The sequence below is a fragment of the Hemibagrus wyckioides genome, linkage group LG13 (genome assembly GCF_019097595.1).
Source record: "Hemibagrus wyckioides isolate EC202008001 linkage group LG13, SWU_Hwy_1.0, whole genome shotgun sequence".
NCBI lineage: Eukaryota > Metazoa > Chordata > Actinopteri > Siluriformes > Bagridae > Hemibagrus > Hemibagrus wyckioides.
Window position 1 is genome coordinate 3,936,773 of NC_080722.1, and position 22,423 is coordinate 3,959,195.

A 22,423-nucleotide genomic window follows, 5' to 3' on the forward strand; every position below is an offset into this window, starting at 1 on the left:
ATGATGTTTAAAGCTCTGAAGGATTTTGCTCCGTTGTATCTTGCTGATATCCTGAAGCAGTACAACCCAAGATGTTTTTTTCTTCTTCTTATCTTACTAAGCTCTGTAGCTTTCAAATACAGATTAAATACATACTTTTATCATCTTAGCTTAAAGTATTCATGGTTCTAAGGTTTGTATTTCAGTTTTGTCGTGATTTGTAAAATCATGTAACTTATGAGGGCAAGTTATCTGTGTCATTAGTTTGCATTATCGTAAAATTGTACACCTTTAGATGATACTTTAGATATTAGAATAAAAATGATAAAGTTCTATGTAGAGATGGTATAATACCAGTCAATACCAATAAACCAATAAACAAAAAACCTTGACTATCAGCCAATATCGATATCAATCCTATATAGTTTCCTTAAAGTACTCTAGTTAATCTTTCACACAAACCTTTTAACAAAATATAATTAAGCACTATCCTAACAAAAGGAAAATGGCTCATTCTATTAATATGTAAAGATTTCTAGTTATAAAGATATATTTCTTTTCCAAATCCATTCCCAGGGTACATCAAGGCTTCATTGGTTAATGTCCTAGAGATATTTTACAGAAAGGGAAATCACTTCATGGGGAATTCTACATAGAACCTTTAAAGGTTCTTCAAGTCCTGTCTTTCTATGACGTCTAAACACAAGATGGTGAGGTGATATGATCTTTTTCCTACCCTCCAAACATCCAAGCTGTATGCCTATTCCTTTAGCAACCTTCTAAATACTTTGCCTTTCACGCAACACCTAGGATGTTTACTGTTACTACAGTTATTGCTATCATTTGTACTATTTTTCCTATACTTAGGATTTCAACAATTGCATGTCGCTCTGGATAAAAGCTTTTCCTGATTGATCAAATGTAAACTGTCAGTAATTCCCCAAAGGGACTAAACTAAAGAGCCCTTAGGGTGCTAAACTTAACATTTTATTGTGTATTGCAGTGCATTCCGGGATTTCACAAGCACGTTGGACATTCTCCACTAGACCTCCAGGCTATACGTTGGCAAATTATATAATTCTTGCCTGAAAGGGTGTGGTTTTGGACACGCTCTGTGAATAAGGAATTGTAGATCGCATGTAGTTACACTCTCAAAGTGTTCTTCAGTTTGTACCTCTGGGGGAACCCATAAAAATTCCTTATAACAAAGGGTTTTCCTTTTCATGTTCCATGTAGACTGTGTTCGCAAGCTAGAGCTATTAACCAGCCATAGAATCCTTTCCTATGCTGTACACACACATCCAGACAGGCAGGTGACAAATTAAAGGAAAAGTCACTGGCTCGGTTATGCCGTGGGGGTATTTTATTTATTTCAGTCATTTTAACTGGCTTTCGCTTTGAAGGAAGTCGTCACCGGTTCACATTTTGACCCTAATGGGCATGGTTTCATCTGAGATGACCCCGCCCCCTTCCACAGGGCACTGGGCCACACTGAATAGTTTAATGAGGGTTGCACAAATGAAATAAATCAAATGCTACAGCCTTCACACTCGACACATCTCGATCCAAATTAACACCAGTGCATGATTTCGGCGATCTTTTAAGGTTAATAAAACAAATCTGTGTGAAAATGTATTTCTAAATGTCATGTGATGAAGAGTCTCTTACGATAGATCTGTGATTTGTGATTGTTCTTTAAAGTATGCGTGATGTGAAACAATTTATGTGAGTTGGAGTCCTCCAATGCTATCCTTCTATTGGTGGATTTCAGATGAGCGCCATGATGTCATAACCATGGGGGTGTGGTAAGTTTGAGTCTCAGGTCACCCAAGCTGCTGCAGCTGGGCCCCTTAGCAAGTTCTTTAACCCTCAATTGCTTAGTTGTATAAAAATGAGATAAATGTAGTTCAGGATAATGGTGTATGGCAAGAATGTAAATGTTATGAGACTTCAAAAAACACCAGAACTTTGATGCAAGTCCCATAGCACTCATTGGATATCACAACTCACGGTGATCTCCAAGCTGTTCCCCCCTGCAGAATCTTTTCTGAGCTGTTCTGGTGGCTCATGGTAGCCAAACACCTTCCTAACACTTTGCCTTTAAAACCGCCTCAGTGGAAATCAGCTGATACGTTTATCCAGATATTTTGTAGAACTTGGAAGAATTTTCCTGCTACTTATCTGAATATCCTTTAAATTGTTTTGTAGAAAACGAATGCTTGGACATTTCTTTCCACTGATGCACTAATCCAGGAGATACGGCTATGCTTCTCCAGTATCAGTGCACTGATGGACTCTCGGCACGTCCCAATGTCCCCGGCGGTCGTGTGGAGAATCGGGAGTAAACAAATGCGCTGATCAGAGCGCGCTCACTCAGCATGACCTCATGGCCCTTCAGGGTGCAACCCTATCACCAGCTCTGACATCGTCGCCTCGCTCGGGCCCACACAAAGGCCCTGAAATTGAAGTCAGAGCTTAAAAATCCTCCTCGGAGGCATTCTGAATTTTTTTTACCTCCCCACCACCACCCTCTCATCTCTCACCTCTCACTCCATCCATGTACATGTGTGTTTGATGTCAAGTGAATTTTTCAGTGTGTCTCATCCACAAACTTTCGCCAAGGGAGCCTTTGATACGTGAGACGTGCGTCAGCTGCTCAAGTCTCCACCTCAACGCCTCCTACAGTGGATCAAGATAATTGTATAGGTGATATCTCTTTCTCTCTCTCTCTCTCTCTCTCTCTCTCTTTCTCAGGATTCAGTTGACTTATTCCTAAAACTCTTCAACGTTTTTAACAATGCATCAACATGATGAACCCCTGTTTTAACCGTCTGCGTGTTATTTAATTCCCTTGCTTCGTTAGATGCCAGTTTTATTGGAAATCCGTAATTATTTTCCTCAAACTATGACTTAAGGCCATATATCTGCCAGATCAGCTACTTAAGTAGTGTTTACTGGAAGCCGAGCTCCTTCCCCTCCGTGTTTGCCGAGCGAGTGAGTAAGAGACATAATTACAACGTCTGCTAACTGTCGAACTGCCCATTAATTCTTCACCCGTGTGCGTGTGTGTGTGTGCGTGTGTGTGTGTGTGTGGTTTCGATATTAAAAGAACACTCTATCATTTTTCAACTTAATCTCAAACCACTGCATGGGTAACATGTGTGTAATTACCTCAGACAAATATTTCAAAACATTTCCCTGTGTGAAGAGAAAGAGAGAAAGAAAATGTACTAATTTACTGTAAGGGAGGGTTGATGAACTCAATGAATATTTAAGACTGACCAGGAGAGGAAGACTTGACTTTCATCCAAATACACTTTTTCTATCATTTCTATACTAAAGACTAACATAGAGGTCTCTTAAAACGTTTTAAAAATGTACTTTAATTGTTGATATTGTTACCTTTTGCCAAAGGAGATGTTTTTAAATAACGTTTATGGAAGGAGTCTCCAGTGTTAGTGCTTTGTAAAAGCCAGAGATCTTGGTAATGTAAAAAAGTTGTGGGTTTTTGCTGCCTTATTAACTTCAACAAGGGAACTTGAGTGAGAACTTGTTTACGTTAAATTTAACCGGAATCTTGAGTTTGCAGAATAGAAAAGAGTTCGCTGTCGATTGTCCAAAGATTGAATTCTGACGAGTCTAAGAAAGCAGAATTGGTCCAGTTTTTGTTACTCTCTCTGCCCTATCAATCACAGAGATACTAGTCTATCATGGTCTGCTCATATGTAGAAGTAAACGGATAGCGTTATCGCTTTTTACTCTCCAAGTCTGTTATGCTATCCTCCTGATGCTACCTGAATACCAGTTTGATAAGCATGTGATTAGCTGTCTTTGTGTGCCTCAGTCGAAGCATGTGATAGCTTTCGCTGTCCCTTTCTGCCTTGTAGCGGTCGTGTGATAGCGAAAACCTGACTAGAGGGTGGCGAAGACTAAATTATGGAAAAAATCAAAAACATAAAAACAATGAGAAATGGAAAACACAAACCCAAATGGTTAATGTTGCTAAATCAATATGCTCACAAATGTTTTGTTTCATATTTATGCAAATTTCCTGAAGTTCACCTTTAGTAACCTACATATACACACTCTTCCCCATGATAAAGTAGTCCCACCTCTGAAAGAAAGAAATTTCGAAAACTCATCAGACTATTAGAGGGTTCACTTCCTGAACTTTTCTTCTTCCATTTAATAAAAAAGTGAGTTGGAGTAAACAGGGTCACCATGGTTACCTGATATTTCCATAAAATCTTGTCTTGTTATAATCATACCTTCAAAAGTCGCCATTTTCCAGTAACGTTGTGCTTGGACTTGTAAACTTACCCGGTTTCTCATTATAGCCAAGGCTGTGGGAATTTCGTTAGCGGAAAATGCTAAATCTGTGTCATTTGACTAAAATGGAGTCTTTTCTTAGTAATTAAGCAGCACATCTGAGGGAAATGTTGGTATTCTGGACAGATCTGTCTCGTTTCTAGCACCACTCTGCCTTTACATCGTGTGTATAAAAAGACATAACAGGTAGGTGCTAGCTAGTAAAACCGCTAGCCTCGGGCAGCGGACTGGTTTATGATCAGCATCCATATTTACGGTTGCTTAGTGACTGTGTTGTAACAACATTATGCGTTTGAGTCGAAGGAATTTACTTTCAAACGGCTTTATAGAACTTTATAGCATTGCTTAGATCTGATTGGTCAGAAGGTTAATAATTATTTTCCTCTAGCAGCAGCTCTGATGGTGTATGACATTAGAAAATAATCTTTGTTGTAGTAACAGTAACTTTGCTTCAAGTTGGTGTGCGTCACACCGTCCAGTTGTTGATAATTTTTCTTTAAATGCAGACTTTGTCATGGTTTATTCCTTTACCTGTTAGAGAACAGGTCTCCTAGGGTCTCATGGTATAGTACTAGTAAACCTGTGTGTGTGTGTGTGTGTGTGTGTGCATTTCCGACACATGTAGGAATGATCCGGATCGTTGCTTCAAACGTGGGGAAACTCCTGAGTTTGTGTGTAGGTCTCGGTCTAGAGCCGAAGGTTTATCGTGAAAGCTAGCTGGCATTTGAAGTGATACAAGTCCAAACAATCGTCTCGAACGGAATTGGACCAGTCCTGTAGTACACATGGTCTAAGGTTTCTTCAGTTCTCCACTTTATTTACTGTTTACTGTATGAAACTTATCCTGTCAACTCTTGTTAAACGTGTATGAAGTCATTACGAAGTAGGTAAAGCTTAAAAGGAAGTGATTGTTTCATGGTTTTTGTGAGAACATAGTCCGTACACTTCTAGAGTTGATTAGATGGACAGATAGATTGATGGGGTGCCAATACTTCAAGAATTTCCCTGAGGGGATCAATAAAGTATTCTGATTCGGATGATTCTGAATTGATTAGATAGATAAATGGGGTACCAATATTCGAGTCAAATGGATAGATAGATAGACAGACAGACAGATGTATACAAGGGGTGCCAATACTTCTAGAATCGATTATAAAGATAGATATATAGATGGGGTGCCAATATTTTAGTTTTGATTATATAGATAGATGGGGTGTCAATACTTCTACTGTTGATTATATAGATAGATTGTTGGGGTGCCAAAACATCTAGAATCGTCTATATAGATCGATGGGGTGCCAATACTTCTAAGATCAATTATATAGATAGGTAAATGGGGTTGCCAATACTTCTACAGCTGATTACATAGATGGATGGGTTGCCAATACTTCTAACACTGATTAGATAGATGGATGGGTTGCCAATACTTCTAGAGCTGATTAGATCGATAGATAGATGGGTTGCCAATACTTCTAGAATCAAGTAAATCAACAGACAAAAGCCAGCTACATGTTTTCGTCAGACACGTTTCACTAATCTAATCTTATACCTGAGCTAGTAAGTAACTCAAACAACCAAGTTTCACACTCATGACTGCGCTCTTAATTTGTCTAATTTAGCTAGTTAGCTTTAGAAGCATTTTTAGAGCTAATGTCTAAGAAACAAACTCACTGTCGCAGGTTAAGAAGCCGAAACGGTGGGTTTAGTGACCAGTGGAAGAAACTCCTGAGTGAGTGAGAACAGGTGCATGTCTGAGCAGGTCAGAGGACCATCTATAGCCTTCAGGCCATCCCTTACTCCCTCCCTCTCTTTCAGTCTCTCTCTCTCTCTCTCTCTCTCTCTCTCTCTGTGGTGATGTCTGGTTCTGGGTGGGCGGAACCCCAGCGATTCCACAAGGAAAAAAACCCAAAACAATGCTGACTCATTCTCACAGGCTATTGCAAACCACAGAAACCAGTCGTATGAAGAGAGGGGATTCCTCTGTACACAAAACAAATCAGTGTGTCCAGTCTAAACATTCTGCTCAGGGTTTACGACTCTCATTGAGGCACCGTGTTACTCAACTTTATATTCATTCATTCACTCTGAAAGATACCACAACTCGTCTCTCAGCAGAGCAGCATTAAAGCAACAGCATGCTTACAGACGTGTAGTCTCTCTGCTTCCAGTCGAGTCTTTTACTCTCATTTTCACTTCCACATCAAAAAGTCATTTAAAAAGTTTTTACACATTTAAAAAAAAAATTAACTTCATTTCATTCTTATGCCTTTGCTGTCATCATGTTAAGGTGAAAAGCAAGAAATAATCTGCATCAAGTTTTAGTATTTAAAATTTAGTTATATTTTATTTTGTTTTGTTTTGTTTTGTTTTGTTTTGTTTTATATAGTTAAAAGTTCCCAAATTTCTATGTAGGACACTAGAAACACTAGAAACTAATGCTTAAACTCATTATAACTGTATTAGTAAAAAAATAGAATTAAAAAGCTGCAAAAATTAGATTATTATTATTATTATTATTATTATTATTATTATTATTATTATTATTATCATCTGTGGTATGCTTCAAAAATATTATATATTTTTACAAATATAATCCCTAACATTTCTAGTCATTTTGCTCCCCACATGGTTCATGTAAAAATTTAAAAATATTTTTTTATATATTTTAAATAAAAAACTTTAAATTAATAATCTTTTGATTTAAAAAAAAATAAAAAGAATTTTATTATTTTTCTGACTTTTTTTCAGATTTTTTAAATCTCATGTATTTAAAAAAAAAAACTATATTATAATTTCATCATAGTTTATTTCTGATATTATAAAGAAAAGCTCCTGGTCAGTGCTTTGGACGTAGAAGTCCTGCTCTAGGGTTCTGCATCGACCCTCAAGACATTCCTCTGGACTTGACAGATACGGTTTCAAGATTTTGATCACATAACCATCCAGCGTTATAATCCTGTCCATCATTCATACATGTAAAAAAATAAAATTATAAATAAAAAATTCCCAATGAATTACAAGTAAAATTTCTTCAGAATATTAAAAAAAACATTTGAAGGGAAACGACAACAAAATACAGATTTATACCAATCTACAGTATTTGTTATATATTTATACGATAAAACTACAATTAAAAAGACTCTCATTTTATTGCATTTTTTAATTTTTAATTGATCATAAAGTCAATTTTTTTTGTGTATCTTAATGCATGACATAAGAATGGAATGAGATAAAATATATTAAAAAAATTAAAAAAAAATTATTTTGCCACACGAATGCTGCTATCTCCCGATCCCACGTTTCTGTCATCACGTCACTTGAATGTTTTTGTCCTTTTTGTTAACGTGACACAGTAACACACGTTAAGGTCAGCTGTCTGGTTAAAACTTATGCTCTTTTTGCCATGTCCTGTCATTTCCGCTAAACAAAGAGTGTGTGTGTGTGTGTGTGTGTATGTGAGAGAGAGAGAGAGAGAGAGAGAGAGAGAGCTATTTAACTCTTTGTGTCAGGAGAATTCAGAAGCCCTTTGAACTTGTGGATTTGTGACATTTGACCTGAGCAGCTCTTGAAAAGGATGCCTTGTTAAAGTAGTGCTTAAGTTCATTACAAGGCCATAGATTGGGCCTGAGCCTGGAGGCAGAGTGCAGGTCAGAGAACAGTCACTGCTCACCTCTGGCTCTCTCTCTCTCTTTTTCTCTCTCTTTGTCTCTCCCACTCATCCCTGCAAGCTAACACACGCCGAAACACACCGTCCACGTGCAAATATTTAATCTAATACTGTCTAGAGATACAGTATGTTATTCATACAGCACTGCATCGTTAAATCCTTACAAATTAACCAACGTGGGTGAACGACGAGTGATGGAGCGAGACATTGTTCTGTTTATTAGCTGATTGAAAAAAGTAAATAAAGCGAAATTATAAACCGAACAAGGGTGAGGGAAAGTTTTTGACTCGGAATCAAATGCTGATTCGTTTGATTCGTTTGCTCTGGGGTTTGGTTCGCTTTTAAGTTGCATTTCAGTTAACAATCCACAAAGCACAAAAAAAGGTGGGGGGGATGCAGGGATGAAAACATCCTCATAAAGTTTCTGGCTGACAGAAAAAGAGAAACAAGGCTTTTAGAAATTTAGCTCATACAAAAGAAATGATTTGATACTTCTGTTAAAAAAAAAAAAAAAAAAATATATATATATATATATATGTGTTGTTTATGTTCTCTGTGGCATCTGTGCAGGACTACGGCTCTGTGCTTTGGCTCAGTTTATCGGCTCGCATCTACACACCAAACACATGGCAAGTTTGATTTGCTTCCTGCAGGTGAGTCGATTCAGAGTCGAATCATTTATTTAATAAATGATTTAATATATAGTTCACTAAGAAGAGACCACCTCGCTCTGATGCTCTCAGAGTTTGATCGTTGTGTTTGTGTTCTCTCCTGCATAAAGAACTGTGCTGAGGTGGAAAACACACCATGCTTCTACACACACACACACACACACACACTAAACACAAAACACTGCATACGAGGAAGAACACTAAATGAATCCTGTTTTATTTTTTTTTTCTGAGGGTGTGCAAACTTTTGCACTAAACTGTATCATAGACTGTTCATAAATAAAGTCATCAGATGAACAACTGGCTTTCAAGTTTCTATATATAAATATTGGACTACTCTATAAGTATTGGCACCCCGTCTATCTATTAAAGAAAATTTAAAGTGTATCTTTATTTTTTATTTTATTTTGTATTTTCTATAATTTTATTTTATTTTATTTTATTTTATTATTATTATTATTTTATTTTTTAATATTTGAAGGCTGTTATTATATACAAATATTGATTTATTAATTAATTTATTTTTTATAAATATATTACAAATAAATTCAATTCAAATTAAATATAAATTTATATTTAATTGTTTAAAATTATTTTCAACATTAAATATCAATATCTATCAATTAATTATTACAGTATATTTTTATTATATTTGTTTTTTTATTAATTACAGTAAGATTATTACAGCCTTTTTATTTTAAATCTCGTGAAGCTACATCTCATAACTCTCTTGGTGCTTTAAATATTCTCTGGATTTTCCAGATTTTTCTGGATTTGATGGACGTTCTGCCCGTTACACGATAAACACTGAATCTGACTCTGTCTGCTGCGACTTTTTTTCTCCATTTCACTCTCTATTGAACTCACAGCAATTTCTAAAATATTTCTAAAAAATTTTACATATATCTTTCTAAAATTTCACCCACAAATATACATGGTATCAGAAAATGTTTTTTTTTTCTGAATAAATTAAATTGTTTATAATATTCATATAGTTTTTCAGTTCTTTAAAGAGTTTCTAAATAGAAATCTCTCTCAAAGAGAAACACTTTGCTTTAATGTACAATTCTACATCGTATCAAGAAGAACAACCTGGAGCTTCATACAGGAGCGAAGCTTAGAGGAACCGTGATTTTACAGGAAATGTCTAGAAATGACCAATTCTATTGTATGATCAGCATAAACACTCAGACTGAGGAGTAGCAGCTTAGACATTTTTCAGAATTTCTAAATAATTTTAGACTTTAGATCGAATCCGTCTCACCTGAAGATGAGATTCAGATGAAGAGATAAGACTCACACACCTTCACTACAGGTTAAATACAGAGAATATTGAATATTTAAAATATCGAACATTTGCTTTCTTTAGGTTTTCTTTTCCTTTCTTTTCAGTGTTGTCTCAGATTTTGGAGCTTGGTGTAAAAACCCAACACACAAAAACACTTTAAATTTAGCTAGGAATTATTTTAGTCTGTGCTTTTATAAGATTAAACAAACAAAATCTTATGATTTTTAAACCTATTTCTACACAATATTTACACAAGCTTTCAAGCTGTAAACATTTAGCGTAGGATATTGTTCAAAGAAACATATACTTCAAATAAGAAGAATAAAATTTAAGTTAAAAAATGAATAAAAAAGAAATTAGTTAAAGAAAAAATATAGAAATAGGATTAAAGATTTTAAATTTGTTTAATTTTTACATTTTTATTTTTTTAATTTCCTAATTTAATTTTTTTTTTACAAATTCTAAATTTTATTTATTCATTTTAATTTAATTCTAATCTTACAATTTTTTTTTACCTTAAATTGTATTAAATTGATTTCATTTTAATTTATATTTATATGTGTATATTAATTTATGTGTTTATTTACTTATTTTCCATTGCACTCTTCACAATTTTAATTATAAAAAATTTGAATTTATTTATTTGTGTAGTTTATTTATTTATTTATTTTCCTGTGCAGTTTTCACAATTTTCATTATAAAAAAAAATATTGGATTCATTTATATATGTAGTTTATTTATTTATTTAATTATTATTTATTTATTTATTTTACAGTGCAGCCCTCACCAAGCTTATACGCTGTGTCCTAATATTTCCACCATCTTTAATATTTTCACTCCAGCCTGACGTTGATGTCTGAAGACGTCTGGAGATGAGAGGTTAGAACAGAAGACTGCATATTTGGGCAATAACGCAGCTTTCAGTGTGTTAAAAGTGAGGAGAGCATGTTTGCCCTAGGCTCCACGACCAAGATGAGGCCCAGAGAGAGAGAGAGAGAGAGAAGAGACAGAAAAGAGATGAGAGGGATTAGAGAGAGAAGCAGCCTGTCACAATCCATTTCTCTCTCTCTCTCTCTCTCTCTCAGTGTATTTCTCCCGAGGCGCTGTTTGAAGCTTCATGGAAAGTAGGGTGGTGTGTTGTTAGCCTGGGTGAAGGTGGAGGGGGTGTTGTTCTGTCGCTACTTGCACTCATCGGCACTCCCCACGCTCGCAATGCTACGTTAAAGAAAAAAAACAAAAAACCTAATCATCCTAATACTAGAATCGTACTTTTTTCCCTTTTAGCATCATTAACAGTAACGAGAACAACCTTCCTCTTTGGTCTTAGCATAATTGCGGCTTGTTGTTTGGCTCCTTTTTAATTAAAGGTTACGGAGTAACGCGAGATGGCTTCCCGTGTTCAAAGGCATGTGTCGCTGTAATTTATTCCCCCCCGAGCGTGTTCGCATACTGCCCATGGCTACAGCTTTTATTTTTATTTATTTTTTCCCCTTACCTTGTGTTTATTTTGCACACGTTCATGTGTGTGGAGAAACAGAAACATGGACGTATGCCTCATGTACATTTCTACCTGAGTTTCTTCCACTGGTGTATGAGGTGAGGGAATGAGTGAGTAGGTGAGAGTAGGTGCGAGCCGGACGGGTATGCGGTCACCGCTTCTCCTCTATGATGCCGATCCAGGACGAGAAGCCGACCTTGATGTGCTTTTGCCACACTGGTTTTTTTTTTTTTCCCTTTCCAAGTGCTCAGGGCTGATCAGATAAAAAATGACAGAACTCCTGAAAAATGTTCGAACCTGTTTTCTCTGCCTTCCTGCTAAATCCCCTCCCTCTCTCTCTCTCTCTCTCTCTCTCTCTCAACTCGGCGGAGACTCAAAGCCAGCTCCTGGGACGGGGATCCCCTCCAGTCAAAACACTGAGCCGCTGCCTGCCTGCAAAGTCCTGAACGTGTCAGGCGGCTGGTGCGCTTACACGAAGACTACACACACACACACACACACACACACACACACACAGAGTTTGTGCTGATTTTCAATTGGATCAACATTCCTAAGACAGACAGTTTGACGAAGACGATGCCAGAAATCACATCCTGTCCATCTGCCTGCTTGCATGCAAAAATCTTCCCCGAATGATTTACACATTAATCTCCATAGTTAACATGCCACCGTTAGCGACGCCTTCATCTCTACCTAGCGACAGCGATGCAGCGGCGCTTTAGTCTCTCCTTTAGTCTGCTCAAACAGATCAGCTTTATAGTTCACACTGACACTTTCATCAACACCGACGCAACTGTCATCTCGTAGATCAGCTAACTGGCCGAGTCGAGTCTGTAAGCGTAACTCTGTGACTTTTGTGTTTAGCAGCATTGCATTCTGGGAATTTTTACCTGCACTAGTGTCTTTCTCGTTATTATGATGTTGAACGTTGTTGTAAAGGTGGAAGACCTTCTCCTAAGTTGCTTTTAAGAACAAAAGGCAAAATGATCATCATTATATTTAGTAGAGTTTGATTCTTAAAATCTAAAAAGTGACTCTGACTCTGATTTTTTCTGCAAACCTGTGACTCTCAGACTGATTCACAAACGCCTGAAAGTGATTCTGATTCTAAAAACAAAGTGACTCTCGGTGATAATCTAAAAACCTTGAAGCGATTCTGATACTGAAAATCTTAAAGTGACTCTGATTCTGAAAACCTTCAAGTGATTCTGACTCAGATCATCTTAAAGTGACTCTAATTCAGAAAACCTAAGTGATTCTGAGTCAGATAATCACAGAGTGAATCTGATTCAGAAAAGCTCAAATCAGTTCTGACTCTGATCATCTTAAAGTGACTCTGATTCAGAAAACCTACAAGTGACTCTGATTCAGAAAAGCTCAAAGGGGTTCTGACTCTGATCATCTTAAAGTGACTCTGATTCAGGAAACCTGAAAGTGATCTTGACTGATTTAAAATGGATTCTAATTTAGAAATCCTGAAAGCAATTCTGACTCAGATCATCTTGAAGTGACTCTGACTGGTGGTTCTGAGATAATGTTGAAGTGACTCTGATTCAGAAGACTTAAGTGATTCTGAGTCAGATAATCTTAGAGTGATTCTGATTCAGAAAACCTAAAAGTGATTCTGACTGAGGTAATGTTAAAGTGATTCTGACTCAGATAATCATAGAGTGACTCCGATTCAGAAAAGCTCTGACTCAATTAATCTCTGATTCAGATTATGGTTACAGTGTAAACGTGGGTTTCTGTAGTTTTTGTACTCTTAAAATGTGTTTTAATCATAAGTCAAAACAGCATGGGATCAGAGTGAGAAGTACTGACACTGGAGACTCCTTCCAGAAATCAATAAACAATGTTGTTAGTTGTTGCTATAGAAACGATAATGTATTAGATCAAGTGCTTATCAACTTATCAGAGCTGGAAATGAATCAACTTTCTGACCAATCAGAACGCAGAATTCAAAAGCACTCAGGTTTAACAGTTATTCTCTCTCTCTCTCTCTCTCTCACACTCACACACACACACACACACACACACACACACACAGTGACACACACAGACACAGTGAAAGCCCTTCTTTCAATCTGGAGGATCGTACGTTCACACACACTCTCTATCTCAACTCCCGTCTCTATCATTCTCCTGTCCTGACCTCTTCTTACACACACACACACACACACACACACACTCTCTCTCTCTCTCTCTCTCTCTCCCCCAACTCTCGTCTCCATCATTCTCCTGTCCTGACCTCTTCTTTCTCACACACACACACACACACACTCTCTCTCTCTCTCTCTCTCACTCTCTCGCTCTCTCTCATATCTCTCTCACTCTCTAACATCTTCTTACACACATACACACACACAGTCAATTATGCCCACTTGTGTCTCACCGACTTACACCAGCTCTGTATTCTACACTGTGTGTGTGTGTGTGTATGTGAGGATGACCTGAGCAGATAACCTGTGAGATCTGGATGATGCACGGTGTGCAGGTGTAGCCTCTGAGTCATCAGAGTCCTGAATGAGGGTCTGTAGCACCGGGGTCGTCTCACTCTTACTGACCCTGTGAGGGTTCTGTGTGTGAGTTTATTACACACACATATCCAGCATATCTGTCCATCTGTCTGTCACACAAGCCTGATGACTAAATGACTCGAATCATTTCACACAGGCATGCGCTCGAATCATTTAGCCATCTTTCACCTTAAATTTTGAGGATTTAGTTTTATTACTAATTGATTTTATTAGTTAAAAGCTTTACATGGCACTTCTGATTCTTGATTTGAATGATTCTTTGGTGATGCTCTTTCTTTCTTTCTTTCAAATATACAGGAAGAAGATGCAACAAAATGATTCTTTTGTGAGAAAAATGATTCTTTGGTGAGGTAAATGATTCATTTGGCAGCAGAATGATTCCTTTGTAAGGAAAAATGATTCATTTGGGAGCAGAATGATTCCTTGGTAAGGAAAAAGTATTCATTTGTTCATTCATGTTTAACATTTTACTCACTGAATCGTCGTTTTTAGATTTTAGTTTTTAGTACAAAACTACGGTCTAACATTTCCTCTGCTTAATTGTAAGCAATAAGACACTGATAGGATCAGATGTTGTGCGAATTATGATTTACAATATTTTAAATGATTTTGATTCTTTTTAATGATTCAGTGATTCGAGTCGTTTTGTTCATTTGAGCCTAACTAATTTGTTCTTTAGGTTTTTAGATTTAAAGTGTGTTTTATGTGAGTGTGAACTGATTTACACTTATTTAGATAGCTTCCTTATCCAAGTGTGTGTTCTACTTGCACCTAAACTCTTTAGGATTGTTTTCTAAGCTTCATTTTTCATTTTAATAAAAATAGTTTTTATCATTTTAATTAAAAAAAGAGATCAATATAATGTTGATTAATTGGCAGTCTTGTGTAATTATTATCGAAAGACTGCTTCCACATTGTAGTATGTGATTGTAATACTAATGTTATGAATTTTGTCAGCAAAATGATTCTTTTCATTGATTCAGTGATTCATTTTGTTCAGTTTACCCAGTGATGAGTTTTTAAGTGTTTTTTTTTTCTTTTCTTTTGTGAGCAATGTGATTTGTTTGTAAGGAAAATGAATCACTGTGAGGAAAATGAATCACTGTGAGGAAAGTGATAGTTTTCAGTGATTCATTGATTTGAGTCTTTTTATTCATTTTACCCACTGATTTGTTCCTTATTTAAAGTTTTAGAATTTAAGTATTTTTTTTCTTTTTTGGGGAAAATGAATCTTCTGTGAGGTAAAAGATTATTTTGTGAGGAAAGGGAATATTTTTGAGGAAAATTAGTTTTTAGTGATTCACTGAGTCATTTGATTCTTTTTAACACACTGAACACTGATTTGTTTTTAGATTTATTGGGCCTTTTTTGCTTTTGTGAGGAAAATGATTCTTTTGTGAGGAAAATCTTTAGTGATTCAATGATCTGAGTCTTTTTACCAACTGACTGGTTCTTTTTTTTTTTTTTTTTTTTTTTTTTTATAAAGGTTTAGGCTTTTCAAAGTGTTTTTTTTTTTTTTTTAAATTTTGTACAGAAAATGACTCTTTGTGAGGAGAATGATTCAGAAAACCTGATTCAGTAAGTGTGAGTCTTTTTTTATCTTATTTATTTTAATATATTCCTCACATAATTTTCCTCATAAAAGAAAACAAAAAAACACTATTACAAATAAATATAAAAAATAACACACTGATTTGTTTTTAGATGTATAGGGGCTTTAATTGTGTTTTTTGTTTTCTTTTGTGAGGAAAATGATTATTTTGTGAGGAAAATGATGGTTTTTAGTGATTCAATACTGTGAGTCTTTTAGAAATACACTGATTTGCTTTTAGATGTATTGGTTTTTTTTTTCTTTTGTAAGGCAAATGATTCTTTTGTGAGTAAAATGATTCTTTTGTAAGGAAAATGATTCTTTCTGTTTACACAATGATTCGTTTTTTCAGTGTAATATTTTTTGCACAAGTGTTTGTACGGCCCAAAACTTATTCAGACATCTTCCTAATCTGTATAAATATCCAGAGAACGGTTCTACATGAAACCTTTAAGAGACAGACTAAAGAACCGTGAGGGCCTGTGTTGATTCAGCGTAGTTCGCTCCAAAGGGCCGAACTGAAGAACCAGGGTTTCTAGGGTACTAGGCTTATCTTATACAACGACTTTTTACTCTTTTTTCTGATTTTATGACAAATCTTTGACGAAGAAGCTAAAGCGAAAGGTTTGATGAAGGAATGTTTCAGGTCTGGTTCAGGCAGTATGTATCACTCCTCCCGTGTGGGACGTGGAGCGAATTCGAGTCGATATTAATCTGGAGCTGAGGTGCTTTTATCTGCACAGAAAGATAAGTAGATAAGTCGCTCTCTTCCTGTATGTGCAGCATGAGAGCTTTATCCTGCCGTTCTTTTCAGCTTCACTGTATGAGCACTGCGCTACTCGCCCCGTATCCACCCCCTCAAACCCGTCACCCTCCTCCTCCTCCTCCTCACCCGTTATTGATATTGAACCTATAATAACCTTCTTTTCTTCCCAGCCGGTGTGTTTGCATTCAGCTCTCCTCTCTTAAGTGGCTGGGCGGATGCCTGGACATCCTTGATCCTTTTCACACTGAATTGCAAACGGAGGATTTTCCCGCACTAAGTATCATTAAAGTGCTCCTAGTGGCCGTCGTGCAGGGGGTGTCGGCCCGGATAATGACATTCCTGAATCCCAGAGATGTCTCCTAAAGTCCTATTGAAGACGAGGCGACAGGAGCAGGTCAGGATCCCTGCCGATTCCTCAAGCCTCGGCTCATTTCATTCAAAAAAAAAAAAAAAAAAAAAAAAAAAGAGAAATTTTTGGAAAATTTCTCGAGAATTTTCTTCTTTCTTTTATCTGAAAAAAAAAAACTTTTTTTTTTGCCATTTCGTCAATTTAAAAAAGTTTTTTATTCTGTGCTTCTTCTACAGTAAAAATTTCTTTTTCCCCTTGGCTACAGATTCAGTGGTATTACATTTCTAAACGCAATTTAATTTAAAGCCAGATTTAAAGCATCCAATCAAATGAAAGCTAATTTGCATAAACGGGTGTATAAACCAATCATTTTCGTGTGGTGATTATCGACAGTTTTATATTTATTTATTTTTTTAGATTTTTTAACTTTATCAGACAAAAAAAAAATCGCAAATGTAAATAATTCTTGATTTATTCAGTAATTTATTTATTCGAAAAATTATTTAATTTATAATTAAGGTGAAAGAATATGATCGCTGACTCCACCCCGACCTAAATCTCAACCTTTGTAAAATTTTAGTTCGAAATCTTTCACTCCGATACAATTTTTGACTCATTTCGACTCGACGCCTCAGACTCAGGTGTAAATTTTTTGACTCCTGCATCCAAGATGATTCTAAATCAGTGAAAAGTGCCTTAATTTAATAAGAATAACAGGAAACAGTCCTGTTCTGTTAGATCTCAGGTCTCGGGTCAGGACTCGATGGGTACGAGTCGGTTTCCTCGCCTCTGATCGATCACAGATGAGCGATACATTCGGATGCCAGCTGGATTCGGACAGTTTTTCTTTTTTTTTTAGAGGGGAGAAAACCACAAACCTTTCTGTCTGTCTGTTATTTTATTTGGAGTGGTTTGCAGAGACCGCCGAGGCTCGGCTGAGGCTCGACTTAGGCCCGGCACGAGGAATCACTCATCATCCGTAATACCAATGCAAACAAATAAAGCCGAGAACCTGACAAGCGCTCTGCGGCTTTCTCCTGCGACTTTCTGGATTTGCTTTTAAAAAAATCTGTGTTTTGGTACGGATTAAGTCTTTATCTAAAGAAAATACCCTGATGAATCGACGAAAAACATCAGAATGGTACCACATTAAATTTTGTTTAAAATGTTAGCAAGTCTTTAGAGCTGTGTGTAAAAGTATTGGCACCCATACATTTGGACTCATTGGGATTTTAATTTTTTTTTTTTTAAACATAAAGCCAGAATTCACAGAGACACACAAAATATTCTGAGAAATAAAGACACATATTCACTCTGAAGCCTTTTTCTTTTTCTACTTCTTCTTAAAATATAATTTTATTACATATTTCAAGAGAAAATATTTTTCTGCATTGATTAAGATCATAACCTGACAAAATTAATAGATTTTTTTTAGTTTTGATTCTCTATTTTTTTTTTTTTTTTAGTTTAGGATCTCTAGACTTGATGCTACGGAAAAAGCTTTTTGATGGATAGATTAAATAGAATTTAAGGAAAAACTAACAACCATACTGGCATACAAATGTTAAATTGAAGGATTTTTCTGATAGATTATTTCAATACTTTTTTTTATATATAATTGAATAAATTAATAAATTTTTTATTTTTTTTTTAATTAAAATTGATAGTTCTTCAGGGAACTAAAAATGTTAGAAAGAAAGAAAGAAAGAAAGAAAGAAAGAAAGAAAGAAAGAAAATAGCTTTATTTACAGTGTGCACAGAAAAGCAAAGAAAATAAAACACACAGTCGGGAAATTTCGTCCGAACGTCTGCTTGTTAGTGTGATCAACTTTAAAATGGAGTTATAACAGGATACATGATGACATTTTATAACAGAACGAATCGTGAGTTTTATTTTCTCTCGTGTGTAAAAGTTATTTTCCGGCAATTTTCACTTACTTCCAATAAACAACACAACAACAACAAAACCTCCACAACTTTACGCTTATCCTTTCTTTTTATCCGATTTCCTTTTCCTGTTACTCTTTATTAATCTACTTGCTAAAATTAGCAAAGAAAAATCTCAATTTTGGCTTGCTGCTTAAAAGTATTGGCGCCCCCAACTACAATACACGGTGTCTCTTAATAAAGCCGACACTCGCAAACTGTCCCTCTTTATTATTATTATTATTATTTCATCAGGTCTTTGACATCTCATTTCTCCAACTCGCTGCATTTTTTTTCCCACACTTTCTCAAGTCACAAAAAATCAGGAGCTTTGTACAGAATTATTTATAAAATAATTCCAGAAATCATTTCCATTTAAATACTTATCACTCGATTTCTACTTTATCAAGAGTGCTGATCATTAGAATAAATCCCTAATTAATTTTTGTGCATTTAATCCTTTTTCTATCAATATCGTGTTTCATAATTCGGACACGACGGACATTTCTTATTTTTTTCTTCTTCCTCGAGAAAATGAGAGCAAATGATAATGGTTAATTCCAAATTGTTAGAAATCTGTGCTACTGTGTATTAATATATGAGCTTGACTTTCATTGCTTTATTTTTTTTTTTTAAAAAAGGGAAAAATAATTTTAAAGGTTAATTGTAAAAAAAAGGCTTTAAACTAATGATAAATGTATGTATTTATTTATTTATTAAATTAAATTAAATTAAGTTTCATGACAGACGTTTTTCAGGTAACAACAGCCTGGTTTTCCTGTCTTCTACACCAATTTCTACATTTTATTTTGGGATTAAAATAAAAATTCTTTCCTGTCACTTTGGTGATCCCTGAATTTTTTCCTAGGTTGGAAATTTTGAAACCTGAGACATATGAGGAACATTTTACTGTCTTGACTAGAGGATAATGTGCTCCAACAGGAAGTAGGAAGGACTTTTAGTGTTAAATGAAAGTTAAAAAAAATATAAACAGAAGTGTTAGGAGTAAATTTCTGATCAGTTGATTATTTTTTAATCGGATTGCTTTGATTGATTCGTCCCTTCGTGTCGTTCTCTCTGGGCAAACAGCTGGAGACGGAGTTCAGAGACTGTCTGAGCTTCAACCACCTGCTCACTCACCTGAAGCCATGTTTCTCTCTTTTCATCTCTCTCGTTTTTCCTAGCCTTCCACTTAAACACACACACACACACACACACGCCACCCAAATCAAAGAGCTCCTGCACTGTGAGCCAGGACGGTGAAAACTACACCGCTGTCATACTAGTGTGCTTTGGAGGGAACAGCTGCAGGACACACACACATACACACACACACACACACACACACACACACACAAACACACACACACTTCGCTCTTTGTCACCACTTCTGGCTCCAACTGCCAGGAGTGTCAGCGAGAACCCATGAACTGGCGTTTCTGCTCCAGCCCTCCGTGTGTGTGTGTGTGAGTGTGTGTGTGTGTGTGAGTGTGTGTGTGTGTGTTGGCAGCACTTGTAAACTCCGTAAATGAAACCAGAAGATGCTGGTGGTTTGGAAGGAGACAGGACTCGAGGATCACATGTTAAGTGCGACTGCTAGGGTTCATTAATCCTGACAGGTATTGTATTGGGAGCCAGCGAGGCTTTTGTCGGACACCTACGCAAATAATTTACAAAAATAAATAAATAAATAAATAAATAAATAAATGAAACAAAATAAAAACAACCTCATGAGTTCGAAGGCATGGACGGCTACAACAAACAATAATTTATTTATTTATTTATTTATATATAAATATTTTTCATTTTACACCAAATGACAACTTTCTATGTTTACTTTTTTGTGATAATTATTACTTTTGGGAAAATGGTCAGAAACCTGCTCTAAAATTTACTATTAACTTATAAACTTTTTATTAACGTACGTTTATAGCAGCTTTACTCAGCAGCCATGAATCCAGTGTTTGACGGCTAGTTAAAGGATTCAGCCTGAATTTTCAATTAAAATTCACTTATAAATTAATAATAAAAAATAATAATAATCCAATTTTGTTCTGCAGTCCACTTCAACTTAAAAAATGAATAAATAAAAATTTTTAAATAAATTTTTTTGGGGCATACAGATGAGAGAAACCATTACCGCTCCTAACCCTAACACGGCGTTAATGCTGAAGCGACTTGCCAAGACAACAATCAAGCTAGCTGCATTTCCACCCCCTTAACGCCGACGATTAGCTTTTTAATTATTTTTAAAAATTCTCCAGCAAATTTTTTTTATATTTGTAGCAGAAAACACATGAGAAAGTGAGCGCTTAAAGAAAAAAAAAAGAAAAAAAGAAAGAAACAGCGTACGCTAGCCTTTTCCGTTACACCAGAGCCTGAGGTTAGTGAAGTTTCTTTGGACTGAGGACCTGAGAGAGACATTTTTTCCACACAGTCTACCGAAAGCGTTTTCCTGCCCTTCTGAAAAAAAAATGATCGTTGACCACCGTTATTTTTCTTCTTCTTCTTTTCCTCATCCTACCGAAGAAGCTGATGCAGAAAAGTCGAGCTACTCACCACCAGATGGGATAGCCTCCGAGCACCCGAGAGCTGGACAACCACACGCACAGAAGATGTAGATATCCAACAAGGTACAAATCCATGAGGTATGTCTTCTTGTGTGGACGGAAATGTCTGTTGATCAGAACATAGGATTTCCAGCGAGGGGACGGAATACTGAGTCCCCTGAAGGTCTGGTTAGAAATTTATTTGTTTTTTTTTAGTAAAAAAATTAAATAAGGGAAGGGGAAAAAAATCCACTTGTTTTTATTTCTCAGTTGAACTTACTATTATTTAAAAAAAAAAGAAAGAAAGAAAGTCAGAAGAGGAAAGTGTGTTTGTCTTCCAGTAGTTAGAGGAGTAAATGTCTCACGCACTCACACGCTCCTACCCGTCGTCTCTATCCCTCCCTCTCTCTGAGCTTCTTCCCTAAGGTACATATCTTTTTCTCTCTCCCCACTTTTTTTTTCCCCCCTCAGGATGTCTCATCTACAGGGCCAATATTAGTGAGAGAGAGAGAGAGAGAGAGAGAGAGAGATGAGCAAGGTTTGGAGATGTCAGCTGGCAAGCCAATCAGAGAGCATGGCCTTAGGTTACGCAAAAAAAAAAAAAAAATTATTATTCCTGCCCATCTGTCAATCACCCAGCACCCCCTGGTAATGTAGCAAAGAAAGAAAGAGAAAGAGACTGAAAGAGGGAGGGTGAAAGAATGAAAGGATGGTAACATTTTTTTTTTTTTTAATTTTATTATGAAAAATCTCTCTCGACAAGTTACATTTCGGATTTTTTATTTATTTATTTTAAGTTTTTTTTTTTTCACTAATTAACCCTGATTTATTTTATCTTATACATTAACCTGATCCACCGATCCCGGAGCCAGAGTTCGCTTGTCCGCACCGGGAACTGGGAAGTGTTTAAAAATTTTTTGCCCCCCCCCCCCTCGAAATCTCAAACCTCACTCGACCCCCCTCACCCCTCCACCCCACCCACTCGGGCGACCGAGCACCCCGTATGAGGACGAGACACACAAAGGGAACACAATAAAGCAATAAAAGGTGGTGGCAGGGCCAGGCATGCGGTGATATATGCCCCAGTGGCCCAAAGGCAGCACATTTTACATAAACGCTATTGTCATTCGGGTGGGCTGACTCGCAGACGGCACGACGCAGCACTTAAAAGGCGGCGTTACATTGTGAAACAAGTCTGTGACTCGGGTTCGTCCTCATTAAGCACCGAGAAGGGAGGAAAAAAAATGTAGTTTCCACTTGTTATAGACAGGAA

General features: G+C 36.3%; 1 protein-coding gene across 1 annotated transcript in view; it reads right to left on the reverse strand.

Moving 5' to 3' along the window:
- wnt3 (wingless-type MMTV integration site family, member 3) overlaps window positions 1-21,608 on the reverse strand; it is a 32,660-nt gene extending 11,052 nt beyond the window's left edge. Inside the window, exon 1 of the mRNA XM_058407314.1 lies at window positions 21,161-21,608. Within this exon, the coding sequence (XP_058263297.1) occupies window positions 21,161-21,246 (86 nt within the window). The 5' untranslated portion in view covers window positions 21,247-21,608. The remainder of the gene's footprint in view (window positions 1-21,160) is intronic.
- Between the last annotated feature and the right edge of the window lie 815 nt (window positions 21,609-22,423).